General features: G+C 33.7%; 1 protein-coding gene across 3 annotated transcripts in view; it reads left to right on the top strand.

The window, feature by feature from the left end:
• The window catches only part of wcd (U3 small nucleolar RNA-associated protein 18 homolog wicked), a 108121-nt gene that overhangs the window by 24540 nt on the left and 64004 nt on the right, over nt 1-19577 (top strand). For 2 of the 3 annotated variants that reach the window (XM_081728593.1, XM_081728592.1), the window contains exons 4-6: nt 4101-4286; nt 6413-6610; nt 15484-15652. In XM_081728593.1, the coding sequence (XP_081584719.1) occupies nt 4101-4286; nt 6413-6610; nt 15484-15652 (553 nt within the window). The remainder of the gene's footprint in view (nt 1-4100; nt 4287-6412; nt 6611-15483; nt 15653-19577) is intronic. The other variant, XM_081728594.1, reaches the window with a different exon arrangement.

Genomic DNA, 19577 nt, shown 5'->3' with positions numbered 1-19577 from the left:
ACTTTGTAGTTCGAGAACTATTTTTTTTTTCTCTTCGAATGTTGTCTAAAAAAAATGTAGAAAGAATATACATTGAAGAAGTATAACTATAATTAATGATAAAGAGAGAAAGAAATAGGAGGAAACTTTAATTGACGCTGATACGAGACTACCAGGAGCAGTGGAACAATGTTCTAAAGAAGGCATAGATGACTCTCCTGCAGAACTCCTATAAAATAGTGGTGACAGACTAAAAAATATATGTAATTTCGGTATCCAAATCCTATGAGAAAGGTATCCCTGTTGGTTTATACTAAAAGAAACAATTGCAATGCCCAAGAAAAGTAATGTGTTAGATGCTCTCCCACCTAGAATCGAACCTGGGACCTCGTACTTCAACAGCATGTATTCTAATACTAGATTATGGAAGATCGCTGAAAAGACACTCGAGAAACAGTACTTGTACTATGTTTATCCTTGAAAGAAAACTAGAGCTTAACAGGAAATCTTAGGTGGCATGCATTGATTTAGAAAAAAAGAAAGAACTTCGATAATGTTGACTACTGGCAGTGCGCTGGGCAGACTTGACTGGAGGATCACAAGATTAGTTCTGATCTCTATCAAGGAGAAAGTACAGAGATAAAAATTAGTGATAGCCGGAAAGAACAAAAATGAGGAGATTTAAATAGGTTGGCTTTCATCACCTTTTTCATTTAAATTTATTCATAGAAGAGACAATATCTTTAATGAAAACAACTAAATGAATGAAAATTATTAGTAAACAAATTCACTTTAGCCAATTTGCAGATGATATATCATTAGTTGCATTCAGGAAAATGAACCAAGTCGATTACTAAAAATTTGAAATAAAATACTTGTAAAATTGCTAAAAGTGAGCAATAAGAAATTAAAAAGAAAAAAGAAAATAAATAAAAAAAAACTCCATTCTCTACTACCATTACGCTTTGCTTAGTGTCTTCAGGCAGTCAGTGTTACTCTGTCTTTGCAGGTAGTCTCTCTCGTTTCTTTTTTTCTTCCTCTCTCTCATTTCCACATTTTCTTCCTCACGCTTAAGTGAGACTACTAAACTTAGTCTCGATCCTTGTATTTAACATCAGACTGGAGTTTACTCTGTCTGGTTTCTTAATTGGAGACTCACTGTAGAAAACAATGTAAGTGGCACCTTGAAATTGTTTCACTTATTTTATTTTTTTAATACGTTTATTCCTTACTTAGATTTTCATACTTTGTTACATGCTAGGTTGTATTTCTAAGCAATAGTATCTTCTATTTGTGAAGCTTAGGCACAATTTACTGTCTTTTGTCTCAACTCGTACAGTAACTATTGTTTATGGCACTTATTGTTTTCTACAGCGAGTCTTCAATTTCTTTTACTTATTTTCTTGTCAGTAATACATTTGATACACGTATACATACATACATTTAAGTACACACATACAGACATATATATATATATATATATATATATATATATTTGGTCTAGGAATTAATTCGTGCGGTTTTTAATAAAAATTGAAGCTTTATTTCAAAAACAAAGTAAATGAATACGTTAACAAAAATATTGTCCATCGCTAGCCACTACTTTCTCCCATCTTTCAGGCAATTTACGGATTCCGTGTCGAAAGAATTCCTCATCTTTTGACGCAATCTAATCAAAGATCCATTTTTCGATATTTTCTGAAAAAGTGAACCGCTGTCCAATCAAATCGTTATTCATGCAATCGATCAAGTAGTAGTCAGACGGAGCAGTGTCTGGTGAATATCGCGGGTGGAGTAACACTTTCCATCCGACATTTTCCAAATAGGTTTTGACCGGTTTTGCGACATGTGGTCGAGCGTTATCATCTTGATAAATAAGTTTATTATGCCTGTTATTCCATTCTGGTCGTTTTCAGGCCAGAGCTTGCTTCAAACGCATTAATTGTCGATAGCGGTGTCCATTAATAGTTTCACCAAGTTTCAGAAGTTCATAGTACACCACACGTTTCAAATCCCACCATATATACAGCATAACCTTTGCACAATGAATATCTCGTTTCGGTTGTGAAGGACCTGGTTCACCTTGCTTCACCCAGGCCTTTTTTCGTTTAGGATTCTCGTAATGAATCCACTTCTCATCACCAGTTACAATTCGATGCAAAAATCCCTTCCTTTTCTGTCTTTGAAGCAGCAATTCGCAAACGGTTTTTCTTCTTTCAACGTCTTTCTTTTCAATTCATGTGAAACCCAATAAGACATCTTTTGAATCATTCCTATGGCTTTGAGACGTTTGGAAACTGTTGTTTGCTCAACTCCAAATGCTTCTGCAAGTTCGTCCTGCGTTTGACACGAATCCTGATCAAGCAATGCTCTCAATTCTTCATCTTCAAATTCTTTTGGCTGTCCAAATTGCTTTTGGTCTTCCAAGCTGAAATCACCACCTTTAAACCGTGCAAACCACTTCTGACACGTTCGCTCAGCTAGAGCATGGTCACCAAACACTTCCACTAAAATATGATGACTTGCGGTAGCACTTTTCTTCATGTTAAAGCAATGAAGAATAACTCCCCGCAAAAACGCTTTATCAGGCACAAAATGCGCCATTTTCAGTTGAAGAAAAAATGATGTTGTTTCCGCTTCAAGCAACTGACATATACTAAACAAGATGCTCAATGACAGTAGTTTTCAACGCATGTTTGGATCAACGAAACTATGGGACAATAAGCTAGTTACGCCATCTTTTGTAAAACCGCACGAATTAATTCCTAGACCAAATATATATATATATTTAAAATCCTGATATTATTTTGTTCTATCCATACCGGAGCTCATGATTGGGTTATTTTCTCTCCCATAGATTCTGTTTCTTTCTGTATTTATTTACGTACACTGTGTTGCTGCCTTCTAACGATATGTTTGTCTCAACACTTTTCATAATCGAATTTTCAGGGTGGTTTTCTCACTTTTTTACTATTATTTCATCTTCTCACAGATTACTGCTTATGTACTATACAGGACACTAACATTTGACACGCTGCAATTCACTGTAGGACAAACAGGTCGGATTTCCTGACCTTTCACATGATCAATACAACAAGAACTAAAGCTCTGATAAAATATTTTGTTACAAAAGTACCAAAGATTGAGTAGAATTAAAGCACTAATGACTATAATGCCTTTGCACGATCAAAAGCTTATATCGTTTATAACTGTGTAAGCAGTGGGAAGATACTACAAGTAAAACAGTTTCACTCCTTGGCAGTGAAATTGAGAAAGAAAATAGATTATTTTCAGAAACCACGAGAATTGTAGCATTAGTAAAGCAAACAGTATGCAGTATGTTAGCATATGGATTCAAGATATGAATTTTAGGATAAAAGTAAACTTGAAGGAACTGAGATGTGGTTGTGGAATAGGTTTACGAAAATTAGTTTGACAGCAAGGAGATGTACTAAGAGAGGTACAGACAGAAAGACAATTGATCAAGGTAGTTGAGAAGAGAAGAATGAAACTCATTGGACATTATTGCAGTAAGAAGTTTCATGCAAATATGTTGTTGACCGAAGGTTTATATTTTGTTTAAATCGCCCTACACAAATTCAAACAAATTAGAACAGTAGTATAAAATTAAATATTTAAATGAGTAATCATAAAGTAATGTAGTATAGTGAAACAATGCGTGACTGTATTGGGACTCATACGCAGGATTTTCTGCGTACCGTGCCGATGCGTTAACCACTGCACTTCCTAGTCCGGCCTCTGAACAATGATGTATAATACAACCGTTAGAGGTGTTCTGAATGTGGACACTGGATTGCCTAAGCATAACAGAAGTTGTTGTACAGACCATGTTGTCTGAGTGAACGAACACTAACTTCAAAAGTAAGGGAATCTTTAACTGTTCAGGGAGTGGGCTGGGTAGCGTTGTGTTTAACGCATTGGTACGGAACGGTGAAGATCCCGGGTTCGAGTTCCAGTCCAGTTGTGCATTTTTTTTTATTCGTTGCGTATCATTGAATTCACACCTATAAAGGAATTGGGGTGTTAGAAATTGGTTGTTTCCTCCATTTATTGATATAGTGTAGTGTTGTTAATTCTACTAGTTTGGCTTTTGATTTTAGCACTGTGGAGATTTCCTTCGAAAGTCATCGGGTAGTTTGAATAAAGGTATTTTGGACTATAGAAAACTTCGAGATATAAACTCTGAAACCCATACAGAAGGAGCAGTGATCAAAGCAGTGGAATTTCATCCTAAATCTTCAGTAGCATTAGTGGCAGGTCTTTCTGGTGTTGCGTCATTATTTCAGGTAACTAAAGTGTCATTTTATGGTGCGTGTGGAACACGTTATAATATAACGAATTATTCACCTATTAATATTCCTTCAGTTTTTCTTCTAATATTTCGAGTGTTACACTTGTGACACTCTTCCTCAAGGACACAACGGCTTTAACCCCTTTTTTCACAATAGAGTCTTTACATAATTGTATCAACAATGGTATTTTAAAACTGTTACGAAAATTTCATCTTTAAAATATATAAGAAAAAATTACAGGAACATTAGTAGGTGAGTAATCTGTTATATAAATTATTATATATAACTTTACTTCCAGTTGCTTTTCTTCTTTCTTCTGATTGCGTTCTTTATTGTTCGCTTATTAGAGTTGACATTATATGAATGTCTTTGTTGTCACTGATATTAAAGTCAAGTTAATTTGCAGATTCATGTATCGAATGGTGATTCCTTTCCGGAAGGAACCAGTGTTATCGATCCTTTCTGAATTATCGTAATAATGTATTCCATGTCTTTTTATTATAATTATTTGAAGAACGGAATGTATTAGATAGTCTAAAAGTAGTGAGTCTTTTGTGCACGAGATGGTGTTAGTGTCCCAAATCTCAAGGTATATGAGTCCAACGGGTCAGGTTTAATATCATTCGAAAGCTAACAGTTGAAGCTAGTAGACGTGCGAGAAGTGTTCGAACTATAATCAGACTTATGATACTGTACTGCGCCTTGAAGATGAGTTAACCTTCCGCAATACTACGCTACATTCTACAATTTTATTTTGATAAAGGCTCAGATGCTGCGTAGGCCCCTGAAGAAATTCATGCTGTTTATTGATAAGTTACAATGTCAAAAGCAACAGCCAGAAAATGGTTGAGTCGAATTCGATCTGGAAATTTCGATGTTGTAAATGCTCCTCGCAGTGGGCGACCAATTACAGCAAAAGACGAACAAGACCGGCTTGTAAACAGTCATGACATCGTGAATGGCCTGAATATCTATCACCAAACAGTAGTAAATCATTAGAGAGAGCTGGCTAGAAATAGAAGCTCGAATGTTCAAGTGTCACATGATCCAACTCATAAAGTTGGATCCAACCCATACTCAGTTTAATTTCTATCAGCGAATCTCTACTGAACGTAATGAACTCGAACAATTTCTGAAGTGATAGGTTACGATTGATGAAAATAGATAACATACGACAACAATGTGCCGAAAAGAAAAGATCGTGGTCGAGTCGAGAAGCTCTACAATCTGTCGCAAAAATCACACTGAAGCTCAGGAAGGTTATGCTGTACGTTTGGTGGCGTTGGGAGAACATTGTGCATCACGAGCTGCTGCACTCGGCAGAACAATAGACTTAGCTTAGGTCTATTGTCAGTTAGCGCGAGCGCACCTAACAATTAAAAAAAAAAAAAAAAAAAAAAAAAAATGGAGCTAGTCAACAGAAAGTGTGTGTCGTATATCACGCTGACCACACCAGACCGCATTCATCTGGAATAACCTGTAAGAAATTGAGAGAACATGTGTGGAAGGTTTTACTGCATTCACCGTATAGCCCGGACCTGACTATGCGAAACTATAATTTGTTTCAGTCTCTCAGAACTTCCTGAATGGTGTTAGATCAGTTTCAGAAGAGGCCTGTGAAAACCATATCTCAGTTTTTTGATCAGAAAGTATAGAAGTTTTATGGCGGGATTGTGGCGTTTGGGGAAAGGTGGCAGAAGGTACCTTCGAACAAAATGGTGCATATGGAATTTCTTAATGTTACTTTCAATTCACAATAAATGTATTGCAATTTTGATCTCCAAAGTCTCATTGCTTTTTAAACAACCTGAAAGAAAAGCATAGCTAAACAGTAGGTTATCAATTCCACAGTGAATTATAACGAACATATCGTTTTACTACTAGTTCATTTGTTAATCCTTAGAATACAAGAATTCCTCGAACTGTCTGTACTTTTGTGCTAATTCCTGCTAGTACAAGTCGCTAATTAATAGGTTTTTCTACCTGTCCTGCCTACATGATGCCAATAGATGGTGCTAGTGTGCAGGCAATTTGCAAATTTAATTGCAACTGATACGTTAGTTCAATATGTTAAAAGCGGCCTGAATGTGGTTTTGAAGTTATTTTTAATGTTTTTACAGATAGATGGTAAGAAAAATACAAAACTCCATTCAGTGCAATTTGAAAGGTTTCCAGTCAGTTGCGCACATTTTACTCGTGACGGCGAACACTTCATTGTTGGTTCACAGCATCATGGACATTACTTTTCTTATGATATGATGTCTGGTAAAGTTGTACGGGTGCCATGGAGCGAGAGTTTGGAGCAAACTAATATGAAGGTAAGACATGGAAAAATTAAGACGAATAAAGTCTAATGGAATATTTGTCATATACGATCAAAGTTCTTAATCTTAAACGGAATGTTATTTTTACTGTCCGTCCACGGAATGTATATTATTTATTTCGTGCTCGGTAATGAAAAATTAGTTTAGTTTTATTTCAGAAAGTTTTGAATAGGTAATCCCAAAATAAAATTTTGAAATCCCAAAACAAAACGAATAAACATACATAGAAAAAAGTTGTTCTGTCGGCATGCAAAGCCTATGAGAAGTGTAGAAAAGTTCAAATCTTGAATTCGATATTTTCACGATCAGATGCTTTCTTTACTTATATTGTACCTCGAAAATGAAAGTAAATCTTTGGAAGCCTGACAGTCGTGATTTAAATACATAATTTACCTAAAGGCCATAACGTTTAACATATGGAGAGCAAATTACAAATTTAGTGTTTTTGTAAAGTTCTACATGGGAGGTTTCCGAATTTTCTTTCTACCTATAAAAATGAAGGAAATTTACTGAAGGGTGGAAATCAAAATTTCCACTATTATTGAAAACGACTCTTATGAATTTGTTCATATTTCATAAATCAATATTCCATTAACAATCCTATAATATGGTATATGTCGTTTTTCTAGGAAAAATTCAGAAGTAGTTTAATCTCAATTGTTGGTTCTTTCTGGATGATTTTCTTAAAAGCAACTCAGGCGAGGTGTTACGTATATTAATACCCTATAATATGGGGTTAGTCATCTCTTTTAAAAAGTATAAAATAAGTAATAAAAAAAAAGGTGCAAGTACTCTTGGGGATGTATTTTACTAGCGTAGCCTATATCTCATGTATTACTGCGGATAATATTTTTCACTTCTTCTTCTTTTTGTGTTTCATTCCTCTTCGTCTTCAATATTGAATACAAATAAATAAATAAATAATAATAATAATAAAAAAAACACGAAAAAACTTTCTAAGCCCACATACCTCCTTACAATTTATTGTGCGAGAAGAACATTTATACAATATTTCAAGATTAGACATTTTAATAATTTCGGACATTTGGCGAATAACGAAATATCCTTCAACACTTCAATCCTCCTTAGAACAGCAATTCCAGACACTTATTTACCGCCTAGGATGCAAGGAGAATAATTGTACAAAATTTCAAGGTTCTACACCAACAGTTCCAGAAATCAGGTAAACGCCAAACACACACACACACAAACTCTTTAAGCTCCTATAGCCCCGTGGGATATGCAATTCTGAAAACTCCGTCTTATTATTAGAATATGCAATTTCCAAAACCTCGTCTTATTTATAGGGTGCAAGGTGAATATTTATACAAAAATTCAAGATTCTACGCCTTGTAGTTCGGTAAATCTGCCCCCCCCCCCCCTCAAATAAATATATAAAGTACTTGACAAAAATGAACGTTCTACGTCTAATAGTTATTTACTAACCCCTCCCCCCTAATCCCCCTCATATTACGTATTTCACTAAATCCAATCTTCTCGACAGCCTAGGTGCGAAGGGAACATTTCCACAAAATTTCAAGGTTCTATGCGTAGTTTTTTTCGGATACCTGTTGAGTGAATTAGAAGTGAGCCAAGGTTTGATTTGATTTGGTTTGATTTTGAATTTAGCGTCTCTTTCAGCAGCTAGACTATATGAGCCGTGGAAATACAGCTTAACGTGGGATCCGAACCATATGAGCTCCCGCCAGTAATCGAACCCAGATCTCCCACACCAAAGGCGTGAACACTAGTCACGAGCCACGAGGGACCTCAAGTGAGTGAATGGATGGATGGATGGATGGATAGATAGATAAGTAGATTTCAAGGTTGTACGCCTAATTGTTTTGGAGTTCTGGCGAACGGCAAGCCCCCTTATCCTCCTTTAGGAGCCTCATTTCAAAAAAATGTCTATGTCTGCAGCTTAAAATACAAGAACATCATTCGTACAAAGTTTCAAGATTCTACACCTGATAGTGTCGGAGATATGACAAATGTCGAAAAAACCACCAAATCCCATTATCTCAAGAAATCCTGTCTCATTGAAGTCAAGGCTGTAAGGATAACGTTTATACAAGATTTCAGATTCTACGTTTAATAGTTAAAAAAAAAAAAAAAAAAAAAAAAAAAAAAATCATTCATGCTCTGTTTTTCTTGTGGCTGCATTTCTAAAAATCTCATCGTATGTACAGCCTAGAGTGCAAGAAACGTTTATACAAAATTTCGAGAAACTTCGCTAATAATTTCGGAGATTTGTTGTGTGAATCAGTGACTAAGTCAACGGAAAAATCCACAAAGGGTAGTTTATTTTTCCAGTGAGAGCCTTCCCAGATGATTTTCTCAAAAATGACTCAGTCGATTTTGCTCGTATTTCATAAATACATATTACTAACACTACGATGTGGTGAAAGTAATTTTACATAAAGATAAAAGAGAACGCACAAAATCCTTTGTCCGCTCATCACGCTAATACGGCTGAACCGATTTCTTTCATTTTTGGGGGGTTGTTAGGATTTGGACCCTAGATGGTTTTTATCATATCACTTTAATTTTCAATTACCAGTGTCTTGAGATAATTGACCAATCAGGTGTCAATACGTACAAAAAATCCTTTGTCCGCTCATCACGCTAATACGGCTGAAGCGATTTCTTTCATTTTTGGGGGGTTGTTAGGATGTGGACCCTAGATGGTTTTTATCATATCACTTTAATTTTCAATTACCAGTGTCTTGAGATAATTGACCATTCAGGTGTCCATACGTACAAATCCTTTGTTATTAGTTCATCATAGGTATAAAAATAAACGTATTTATATGCAACCCGCATGACCCTGTGACTCGGCGGGTTAACATAACTGACAGGCGCTATAAATCACTTGAAAGCGAAAAAGTAAAAATTATCTAAGTAACAAAGTTTATTGCGTTCCGGGATGACCGCAGCGAAGCGGGGCGGGTTGGGGTGACCGCAGCGAAGCGGGGCGGGTTAACATAAATGACAGGCGATATAATGTTAACATTAGTGCAATCTTCTATGGTTTTTATCATATCACTTGAAAGCGAAAAAGTAAAAATTATCTAAGTAACAAAGTTTATTGCGTTCCGGGGTGACCGCAGCGAAGCGGGGTGAACGCTGCTAGTTTTACATAAAGAAGAAACACGAGGGATAGTTTACTCCTGGAAGTGGAATTTTTCGCACAATTTTCTCAAACATGTTACAGGTAATTTTAATCATATTTCATTAAAACCCAATAATCCGTATCTACAATTATCAACAAAGCGTAATTTATTTATGTGAATAAGTTGTTCCGGACAATTTTCTCAAAAACTGTTCCAGGGATTTTGTTTATATTCCACAAATAAATAGTTGATAACCAAACAGTATAGCATAAGTCATTTATGATGAAATTCATAAGGCTAGTATATTTTTGCGGGTGTGTTTCTTCGAAGTTGTCCTAAAACTTCGGTATATGTTCATATTTCATATAAATAAGTGTATTGGTAATAACTGCAGTATTAGTTGATTTAATTTAAGAAATAGAAGCAAGAAAATTTCTAAATGTAGTACTAAGTATAATATTGTTTCTCAACAAAGATGTCTATAATTGCTGTTTGATTGATCGGGGTTTAATTAAGGCTCAGCGACGACGCTAATGTTCGGTACACGCTGCTTCTACCGTAAAAAAAGAGATAAAAAATACAGTTTCTAAAATTATAAATCGAACATAAGCTCTGCAAGCTGATAGAATATAAACGAAACCAGTTCTATAAAAAGTTGAACCGAGGCTGTGATAAAGCTAAAAAAGATTAAATACAAATGAAACAAGTGAGTATCATTTTACATTATGAAACTGTGATAGACTTCCAAACTATGCTATGCGCACTCAACATTGAAACTGGTCATAGTAGATCTATAACTCCCAAGAATGAGTTTACTGTCTAACAAGAATAAGATCAGACAGTAAATTCATTTTTGGGACGGTGAAGCCATCTCATAGCCATTTCTTGCTCTCACCACTTTTACTATATTAAGAGCAATATTTACATCATAAGTGGTTGTAGATCTCTACAACTTCCGTTTGTATCAGAGGAATCAAGTCGGAATGGAACATACTCTTAGGACGATTAGTTGATTGCAGAAAACTGGTTCTCGTTATGTCTTACCGTTTCTGCCCTATTGAAATCCATAAGGAAATCGAAAGTAGCATTTCAACAATTTCCCGTTTCAGTAGAGAAATGTGGGTGAAAATGATATATTTTCTTGAGACGCTGGTTTGATCCCAGTAAAATCTTGTCGGAAGGGGGATGTAGAGGTTGCACAATTTGTTTAGTGCTTCTTTGTGGTTTTGCTGAGAACTGGTAATGTGATTTTGCCACTAGAAGTACAAGAATATCACTGGAGTAATGACCAAGTTTCAATTTTTACAGAGGTCACGTATTTTCAAGACAATATCAAAGATGTTGCAGTTGTAAGTGATGACAGAGGACATGAGTTAGCACATGCATTTTGGCAATATACAAAATTCTTCAATGGAGATGGCAGCTGCAATCACAGGCACAAAAGATCTTCATTATTTCTGATAGTGCCCCAAGTCACTTCAAAAATTGTTCCTAACTATTTGAATTGACGGAATTGCTTGTGCCAGTGGCATAGGTATACAGTGCTGCTGGTCGTACGAAGGAGCCTTGCATGGTGTAGGGGATGTGCTGAAGTACCACACTACAAAACATAATCTTTCCAACCCAAGTACAGATGCAATTCAGAATACCGAAAATTTTACAAGAGTGGTGAAGTCATACACATCAACAGCCCTCATCTTGTTACTAAAAAAATGGTCCGACTAAACTAATCCTGTGGAAGGAATTCAGAAGAGACACGTCTGGACTTAAGAATTATGGGCAAACTTTGAAGAGGAAGAAAAAAAATCGTTGATCCAACCAGGATGTTGTCACAATTCTCGGTATCGCGGTCAGAATGTTTCCTGTATCTATTAGCTACAATAGTTAAAAAGGAAACTAAATGTGACCTCGAGTGACTTAACCATACCTGATTGGACAAATCCTGTAATAAAGATATTATTAAAGCAAGTAAATTACAACTAGGTATCATTGACACCAGCATACAATCTTAACACCGAAGTGAGTGAAGGTGGGTGATTAGAGTTATAGATTTTATTTAAAGAAATTCCAAAAAATTTTAAAATATTTAATGCAATTCAGATTTCCTTCAAAACAATTATAACAATAATTAAGTTCCAAAATTCTTTCATCAAATTCTTAATAGATCCTTAATTTCGAAGGTGGTGGTCAAAAATTTAATAGAAAAACCTTTACTCTAACAATTTCAGTAAATTTCGCAAGGCAGAGATCATTTACAGTAATTTAGGGCAATCACGAAGACAACACAATCAAAACTCTCAAATTATCAAAATTTAAATGTTAAATTGAATTCTATAATTCAAAAACAGCAAAAGTAACAACCACGTCAATTAATTTATCTCATTGTAACAAACAGGTATCGCGACTTTTCAAAATAGCCTCGTATATTTATTAACAATTTACTTCCTGAACTATTTATCTATTTCTCTCTGTATTTCTTAATTAAGGAATATGCGCAGTGATCGTGCTACTAAGATACTATTCAACTAACTACTGTACTTTTAATTAGTATTAATACTTCACACTTACCATAACTCAGCAGGAAATAATAGTTACAGAAAAGCAGAGGTAGTTACCATTCTCTTCTCCAGATCCTCTTGGGTCTTAGTGACTGTTCCATTATAATACCATACAATACAGTGCAGTGCACGGAGTATTTCATTCAATTCAAAAATTTAAAAAAAAAAAAAAAAAAATATTCGGACGGACGAAAATTTAATCAAAATTTTTATTTATTTTATTTCAAATTTACATTCGAAACCTAGCCGAGAAATCCAAGAAAACTGAAATAACAGTAAATGAATTTAACAGCAATTAATTAGTTAATTAGCTAACTAATGACGTTTTCAGTAACAGCACTGTAAAATAATTAAAATATTTCCCCAGTAGGAAATACCTATCTATAATTTACTTTAGTTCTTGAGAAACTATTACACCTTGAAGAAAGGAAACCCAGATTAATTAAACCCTATCTTAATTACAGTAATTACGGTAATTAAACATTTTTACTAAATTACTTTAGTCGTCCAATAACTATCATCACGTCATTAGACATGGTTTAGATTTAAAATTTAATTGACTCTTTTCAAAGTGAACGAAAACTGAACTAATTAGAAATTTTAAATTACCGTTAATTAGCAACAATTTAATAATAAACAAAAAGAAATTAAAGAAATCCTTCTCATATTAGTTACCACAAAAGTATGCAATTTAAGGGTGTAATTTTAACTCTTGATTTTACGTTTTACTTTTTTTTTCTTTTATAGTTGCCCAGTTAAATTTCTCACTCGACCTCCAAAGACACAACGAAAGCAAGACAAGCACTAGACACGCTGACGCATTACACGTGTTCCGTCTCTCACATAACTGCATAGGAAGTTAACGTATTTTTCAGCCTTTAAAAGGGTTTAATACGGACTTTTTTTTTTTTTTTTTTAAGAATTAGACTTTTTTAATTTCATTTCATTCACTTGCAAGATACGTCTTCTTTAACACCACTTCACACACTTGAAACACGGAAAATACAAGTAACCTTATCACTTTTAAACTGATTCAACTTTAGAGAACTTAATTAGACTCATAATTTAAATTAAGCCTTTTAAAACTCTGAGTAATTTAGCACTTAGACGCACAGTTATAATTAAGGCACTCTTCACAATATAATACGAGGCACAGCTACATCGAACACTTCGACCACGTTTTTTACTTTTTCTAAAAAGAACAGCTTTCGGCGCGAAGTAATGTAAGTCGATTACGTAAGTCCAACCCGTGTTGGCTCAATAAACTACGAAAAGTTATGAGGCGCAGCGGATCAGAATGGCATATATAAGACCAAGACTCTCGCTACTGCGCAGAGCCCAACTCATTACATACGTCACTCTAGAATACTGCGCTAAACTGAAGTGGTTGCGAATGTGTATATATATATATATAAAAATGCTCTACCGTATTACAAATATTACTAAGTTAACATATAGACATATATACATCATTTTAAAGCTTTTTTTAACGATCTTTGCAATGAAAGTATTCTCAATTCAATATAACAAAGTACAACAAAATAATTCTTCAAAAACAATTTTTTTAACCTTTCTTGCTTTTTAAAAAAAGAAGCAAAAGAGTAACTTCATAATGAAGATATTAACAAAAATGTAACGATTTTTCAATCGTTACAATGTCAAAAACGACAAGAAAATGTTCAAATTTACAACGTACAAAGAGAGATGTTTATGGCTGTGTGTATGACTGTGACTGGTGGCTTGCAGAGATTATAGATGTCAGTCGTGAGTTAAATGAAATCATCGTGAATTTTATGCTCCTACATAAACCTGCTGGATATAGATTTCCACCTGCAAGACAGCAACACCAGTGCTGAGTTCCAGTTCGCAATGTTTTAATTCTTATTGGTTCAACAGGCATCAGTCAATATTAAATAAAGATATTGATGTAGTTGAGCACATTTTTAGTTCAGTGAATTGCTAATTTCAGTTCTAAGCAGTGCAAAGAAGTGGTAGTGCTTTGGACCTGTAATATGTTTTGAGACTGCATGTATATTTTCGAAGCTTTAATATGTTTGAAAGCTGTGTCTTGTTAGTTATCTATATGTAAAACTAAAACCATGTCAAATAGGATTAGATTTTGATTTCATTAAACCAATGTATGACAATGTGGTAACAGAAACTGGTTTAATGTGAGACAAAATTTTCAGTTGTTTATAAATCATTTCAACTCAAAAAAGTTCTTTTCAGCGCATCTAATGCTGTAAGGTACTGATCAAAATCAAGATTGCTAATAAAACTCATTGACCAAAGTAGTATATATATTTTAAGATTATATATTTGTGTTACATAGCTGAAACTGTAACACAAAAATATAATCTTAAAATATATATACACAGCATTTTAATGTTTGCCGAAGTTCGCACGTGAGAAAGGACACCCGAGGCACATGTTTTGCAGCCTGTATCTCGGCCAGGAATTTGTTTCGACAAAACAAAAATAGGTTTCTTACTTTGTCCTGAATTTTAACATCTATTAAATTCAATAACATCGAACACTATCAAAGTAAGATTTTTTCTTTGCCTTCTTGTATTGATCTGGACTTGACTTTATGGTGTACCGGTTTAGTATTGTCTGATGTTATCATTATTTTCCGGTAAGTAATTTGGTTTGTATACTCTCCAAAGCATTCTTTTGCCCAATAATGGACATATTCACATATGAACACTATAAGATGATGATTATGGTATTTTCCTATCTAAGATAGTTCTGTTGCTTCGCTTTTTAAAATATTGATATGAAAACAGAAATAATTGACAATATGTGACTTAATATTTTGTGAATCGGTATGTGTCAATTCGAATATAAAATTATTCTTGTGTTAGAGATTACATATATTTTATAATTGGTAAATCACGGAACATTCATCTAAAGATCTGGAATTTTGAGAAAAGATGGTAGAGTTTAGTTTATTGTTTATTTTGATCCTCCAAAGCTTACTGTTGCGAAAATGTGTAATTTACTTCATATAAGTTGGCCTATAAGATAGATACTGGCGAATTTGAACCAATAAACATTCGGCGATTATGAAACCTGTAGCTTTTGGGGTAGGTTTTAGTACTTCTTGTTATAGTGTACTTTTATTCATATCTTTTCAACAGATCCTTTCATTGTAAAAGAGGGATGAAATTGTAACGTTTTATTTTGTTTCCAACAGAAGTTCGAGATATCACCAGATGGGCGATTAATCGCTGTTTGTGGAAGGTTTGGTAATATCCATCTTCTTACTACACGAACCAAAGAATGGGTGGGAACGTTGAAAGTTAACGGAGAAGTCAAAGACCTAGCATTTAATTCTACTGGCAGTAGATTATTTTCTCATGGAGGTAACTGTTGTTTTATTTTGTTATTTTACTGTTTTTTATGTCTGCTCCTTCGAATAAATTATATTTTAATATAATTACTTAAATATTTAAGGCAATTGTATTAGTTTCGAAAACGTTATCACAGTCTCTTAAGATAATGTTTATTCCAAGATGAGGCCCACTTGGACAGTTCATAGCTACCTCTATTCATCGATTTTGTTTTTCTTTTCTCAGTATATCATTATCATCATCCTACCCGATGATGCGTGTAGCAAAAGTACCAGAGCAAAGTGAGTACATTTTATAATAGTATAGATTGCAGTCAATGATGAAAGTTACAATAGTCAACAAAAGAAAATGTTTCATGCTGTCGCATATCTTGAGGATTCACCGGTTCTATTAAAGTATAATCACGCCAACGATAACCAAATAACGTGTAAAACTTAATAGTAACTATTCTCCTCGCAACTTGTGGGCTTGACCGCAATTTGAAAAGTAAATTATGATTCATTCAAGTCACAAGATCTTAATATAAGTATTTATGAAGAATTTACCCTGCAAATTAAATCATACATATTATGCCACTCTCACACTCCAATCTCACCATAATGTGCACTGCACCACATTGGTTAACATGTTAGGTAATTGAAATGCCTTTAAATTGAAAATCAAAACAATTTGTATAAATTCCAGAACTTTAATTTCACAAAAACTTTATTAACAAATACGTAGGAGGGTAGGCATACTACTTTACTATTTTTCCTAATAAATTGAAAAATCTCAAGGAGAAAAAGTTCCGTTAAAAGCAAAGGATCAAATAGCTCGTTACTAATTGTTTCGCAATATCAAACAAAATTCTGTATATAAGGTTCAAAAGGAATAACTCCAGAATTTAATTACTTCGAAAAGGAAGAAATTTTTAGGTGTAGATATATATATATATATATATTTTTTTTTTTTTTTTAATTTGAACCTTTATTTAATTAGGGTTTAATTTCTCACTCATACGTGCAGTGAACATAATTCAACTAAAACTACAAATATAGAAAATTTGGATACTCACCAATTTGTAGTAGACACTTACTTCAATATCTGAAGACTCTTGCCATGAAGGAATTACTTGACTGACCAATAATCTCATTCACTCCAAATTTTAGGATTTTAATTTAATTCAAATTTAATTTTAAGAAAACGTGTTCACTAATTTTTTTACTTAATCCCTTTAAATTTTTTAAGCCACTCACTCAGTTATAAGTTTTAATCCAAGTTAATGAGATTGTTAAAGATTAAACATTGATTTAATTATTATTTTACAACCAACATAAAATTTCAATTTAACGTCTTACCCTTATGTCGGTTTTAGAATCTCTAAATCATGGCATTTAATTGCGTTAAATAATTTCGAATTGTAATAGGTTTTAACTACAAAAGATTAACGTCCCGAATTTACCATATCTTAGTCGTATTTTAAGTTCCTTTCAGAATTTGCCACTACTCAGAAACGTGGTTTAATGTCCCTAAATTTTAGTAGTGATACCCTTTAAACCAAAAATAACTATCACTAGTATTTATAGATTCAAGAAATTTTTATACCCAAAACTCAAATACTTCTTTAAACCCCTTAAATTCTCTATTTAATGAAATTTAAGAAATATATTAAAATAATGAAGGAATCTTTGACATTAATTTTTAGCTTCCCTTTAGACCAACTTTAAACTTATAACAAATAGCTACTTTAATTTTTCCTATTTTTAGTTTTTAAGTCAATTTTGGTTCAAGAGAAAAATTAAAAAAAAAAGATTTAACTTAATTTTTCTCTAACTCTTTCTTTTAAACACGAAAGGAGTTGTTAGCAAAAGCTAGTCAAAAACTCCATTTTCCTAACGACACTACTCAGTCAAGAATCCTTTTGTATGACAAAGGCAGCATTTTGTACTCCACGCCAATTCAATCGCTTGGTTTTTCCTCCAAAAAGACACTAGAATCATACTACATTTCGCTCTTGTTCTTCACTCCATTTTAACACAATACTTTCAAAGCACAATTTTGTACGAAAGCTTCAAACTACAAACTTCAATGCTAAAGAAACGACGAACATAGAAACAGCTATCAACGGGCGAAAATCAACTAGTACGAGTAATCCCATAATCAGACAGCGATGTTGACCCAACTAATAATCCTTCCGTGAATGACACGGCAGTTTCCGCTACACACACACCAAGGTGAAAAAAGGAGGGGAGGGAAACAGGTTCGCGCAACGAACCTTGAGTGAAGAACACTGCCATCTATTATCGGAAATGCGAAACAATTGTAACTCACCATTCGATTTACAATAACTTACGGAACTTTTCCTTTACATTTTTTTTCTCTCTACTTTTTTAAAAAGAAAAACTAAATTTTATTGTGACAACATGTCACAACCTCCCTCCTACCAAAAAAAAATTTTGTAATATATAAATAAGAATGAAATTCTTTCAAAATTTTTTCAAAAGTCTCTATCTTTGAAATATTTTATTACTTTGTTTTTAACACTTAACAAATTTCCAAACCTGGAGAGTCCAATTTTCAATTTTTGATATTTTCATTTCAATAGAATGTCTTAATATGTTGAATTTTCAAGACTAGTTCTGGAAGTTTCAGGTCAATTTTCAGGAAGTCTTCCAATTTTTTTTTCCATGGAGATTCATCTTTGGTACCATATCTGAGCAATTCCAACCAAAAATACAAATGGACAAACATTGAATATTTCTGGATCCAGCATACATTAAGGTGCATTGACAAACAGGTGAAGAAAATTTACAATCATCACAGTAAGGACCAGCCTCATTTTTCTCTGTGAAAATATTAAAAATAACAATATTATATACAATTTAAACAATATCATATATATATATATACATATTTCTACATATTTACAATTCTAATTTATTTCAGAAACTGTTCGGAAGAAAGGTACCACCTTTATCAAATCTCATACATCAATTTAATTAATTCTTTATTCCTTATCCCTTTTACACAACACCTTACAGAATTTATTAACTTTATTTAACTATTTCATAATTTTAGACCTTACCTAACCTTTTTTTTTTTTTACATTACAGAACTCTTCTAGGAATAAACTTTTTAACGTCTGAGACATGAACCCTTCGTTTATTATTTTCATCGTCAAGATCTTCAACGAGCAAGGTATTAGCAGTAAGAAACCTACTTAACTTAAAAGGACCGATCCATACATAAGCTAAACTTTTAGCAAATTTATCTTTCAAGGATGACTTAACATGATTTTTAATTAGAACTTGATCTCCTATGGCTAAATTTACTTCTCGTCTGGTCTTTTCAAATAAAAGCCGACGTTTTTCCCAGCTTTTACGCATATTTTCCATAGCTTTCGTCCAAATTTCCCTTTGTCTACCTCCATCAATGTCTGCTTCATATATTTTCCGTCTAGCTTCTAGAGGACTCAAAAGAGCTCTACCTAAGAATATTTCTGATGGAACCGCCTTCAACCCATCGTGCTCACAAAGATTCATACTAAACTGAAGATCTTCAACATAAGAGCTCCATTTGTCATGCGCTTCAGCAAAGTACGATTTCATACAGACCTTCAACGTCTTGCTGAAACGTTCCGATATGTTAGCTTCCGGGTGATACGGACTTAATTTGATATGTCTTATACCCAAACTAAAGCAAAACCTTTCAAACACTTCTGAGGTAAAAACAGACGCATTATCTGTGGATAAGGATTCAATGAACCCATATCTAATAAATAGGGAATATAGACGATCACAAATTACCTTAGAATTTATCTGCCTCAATTTTTCTACCATAACAAACCGAGAGCAATGATCTACTACTAATAACAAAAAGGAATATCCATTTGACTTTGGAAGGGGGCCAACAAGGTCCGCCATCCAATTTGCATTAACTCTAGTTTCAACAATAGAAC

The sequence above is a fragment of the Thermobia domestica genome, chromosome 10, assembly GCF_964235325.1.
Source record: "Thermobia domestica chromosome 10, izTheDome1.hap1.1, whole genome shotgun sequence".
Classification (NCBI taxonomy): domain Eukaryota; kingdom Metazoa; phylum Arthropoda; class Insecta; order Zygentoma; family Lepismatidae; genus Thermobia; species Thermobia domestica.
Note: the sequence above shows the minus strand (reverse complement) of the source record. Positions and strands in the feature narration are given on the sequence as shown.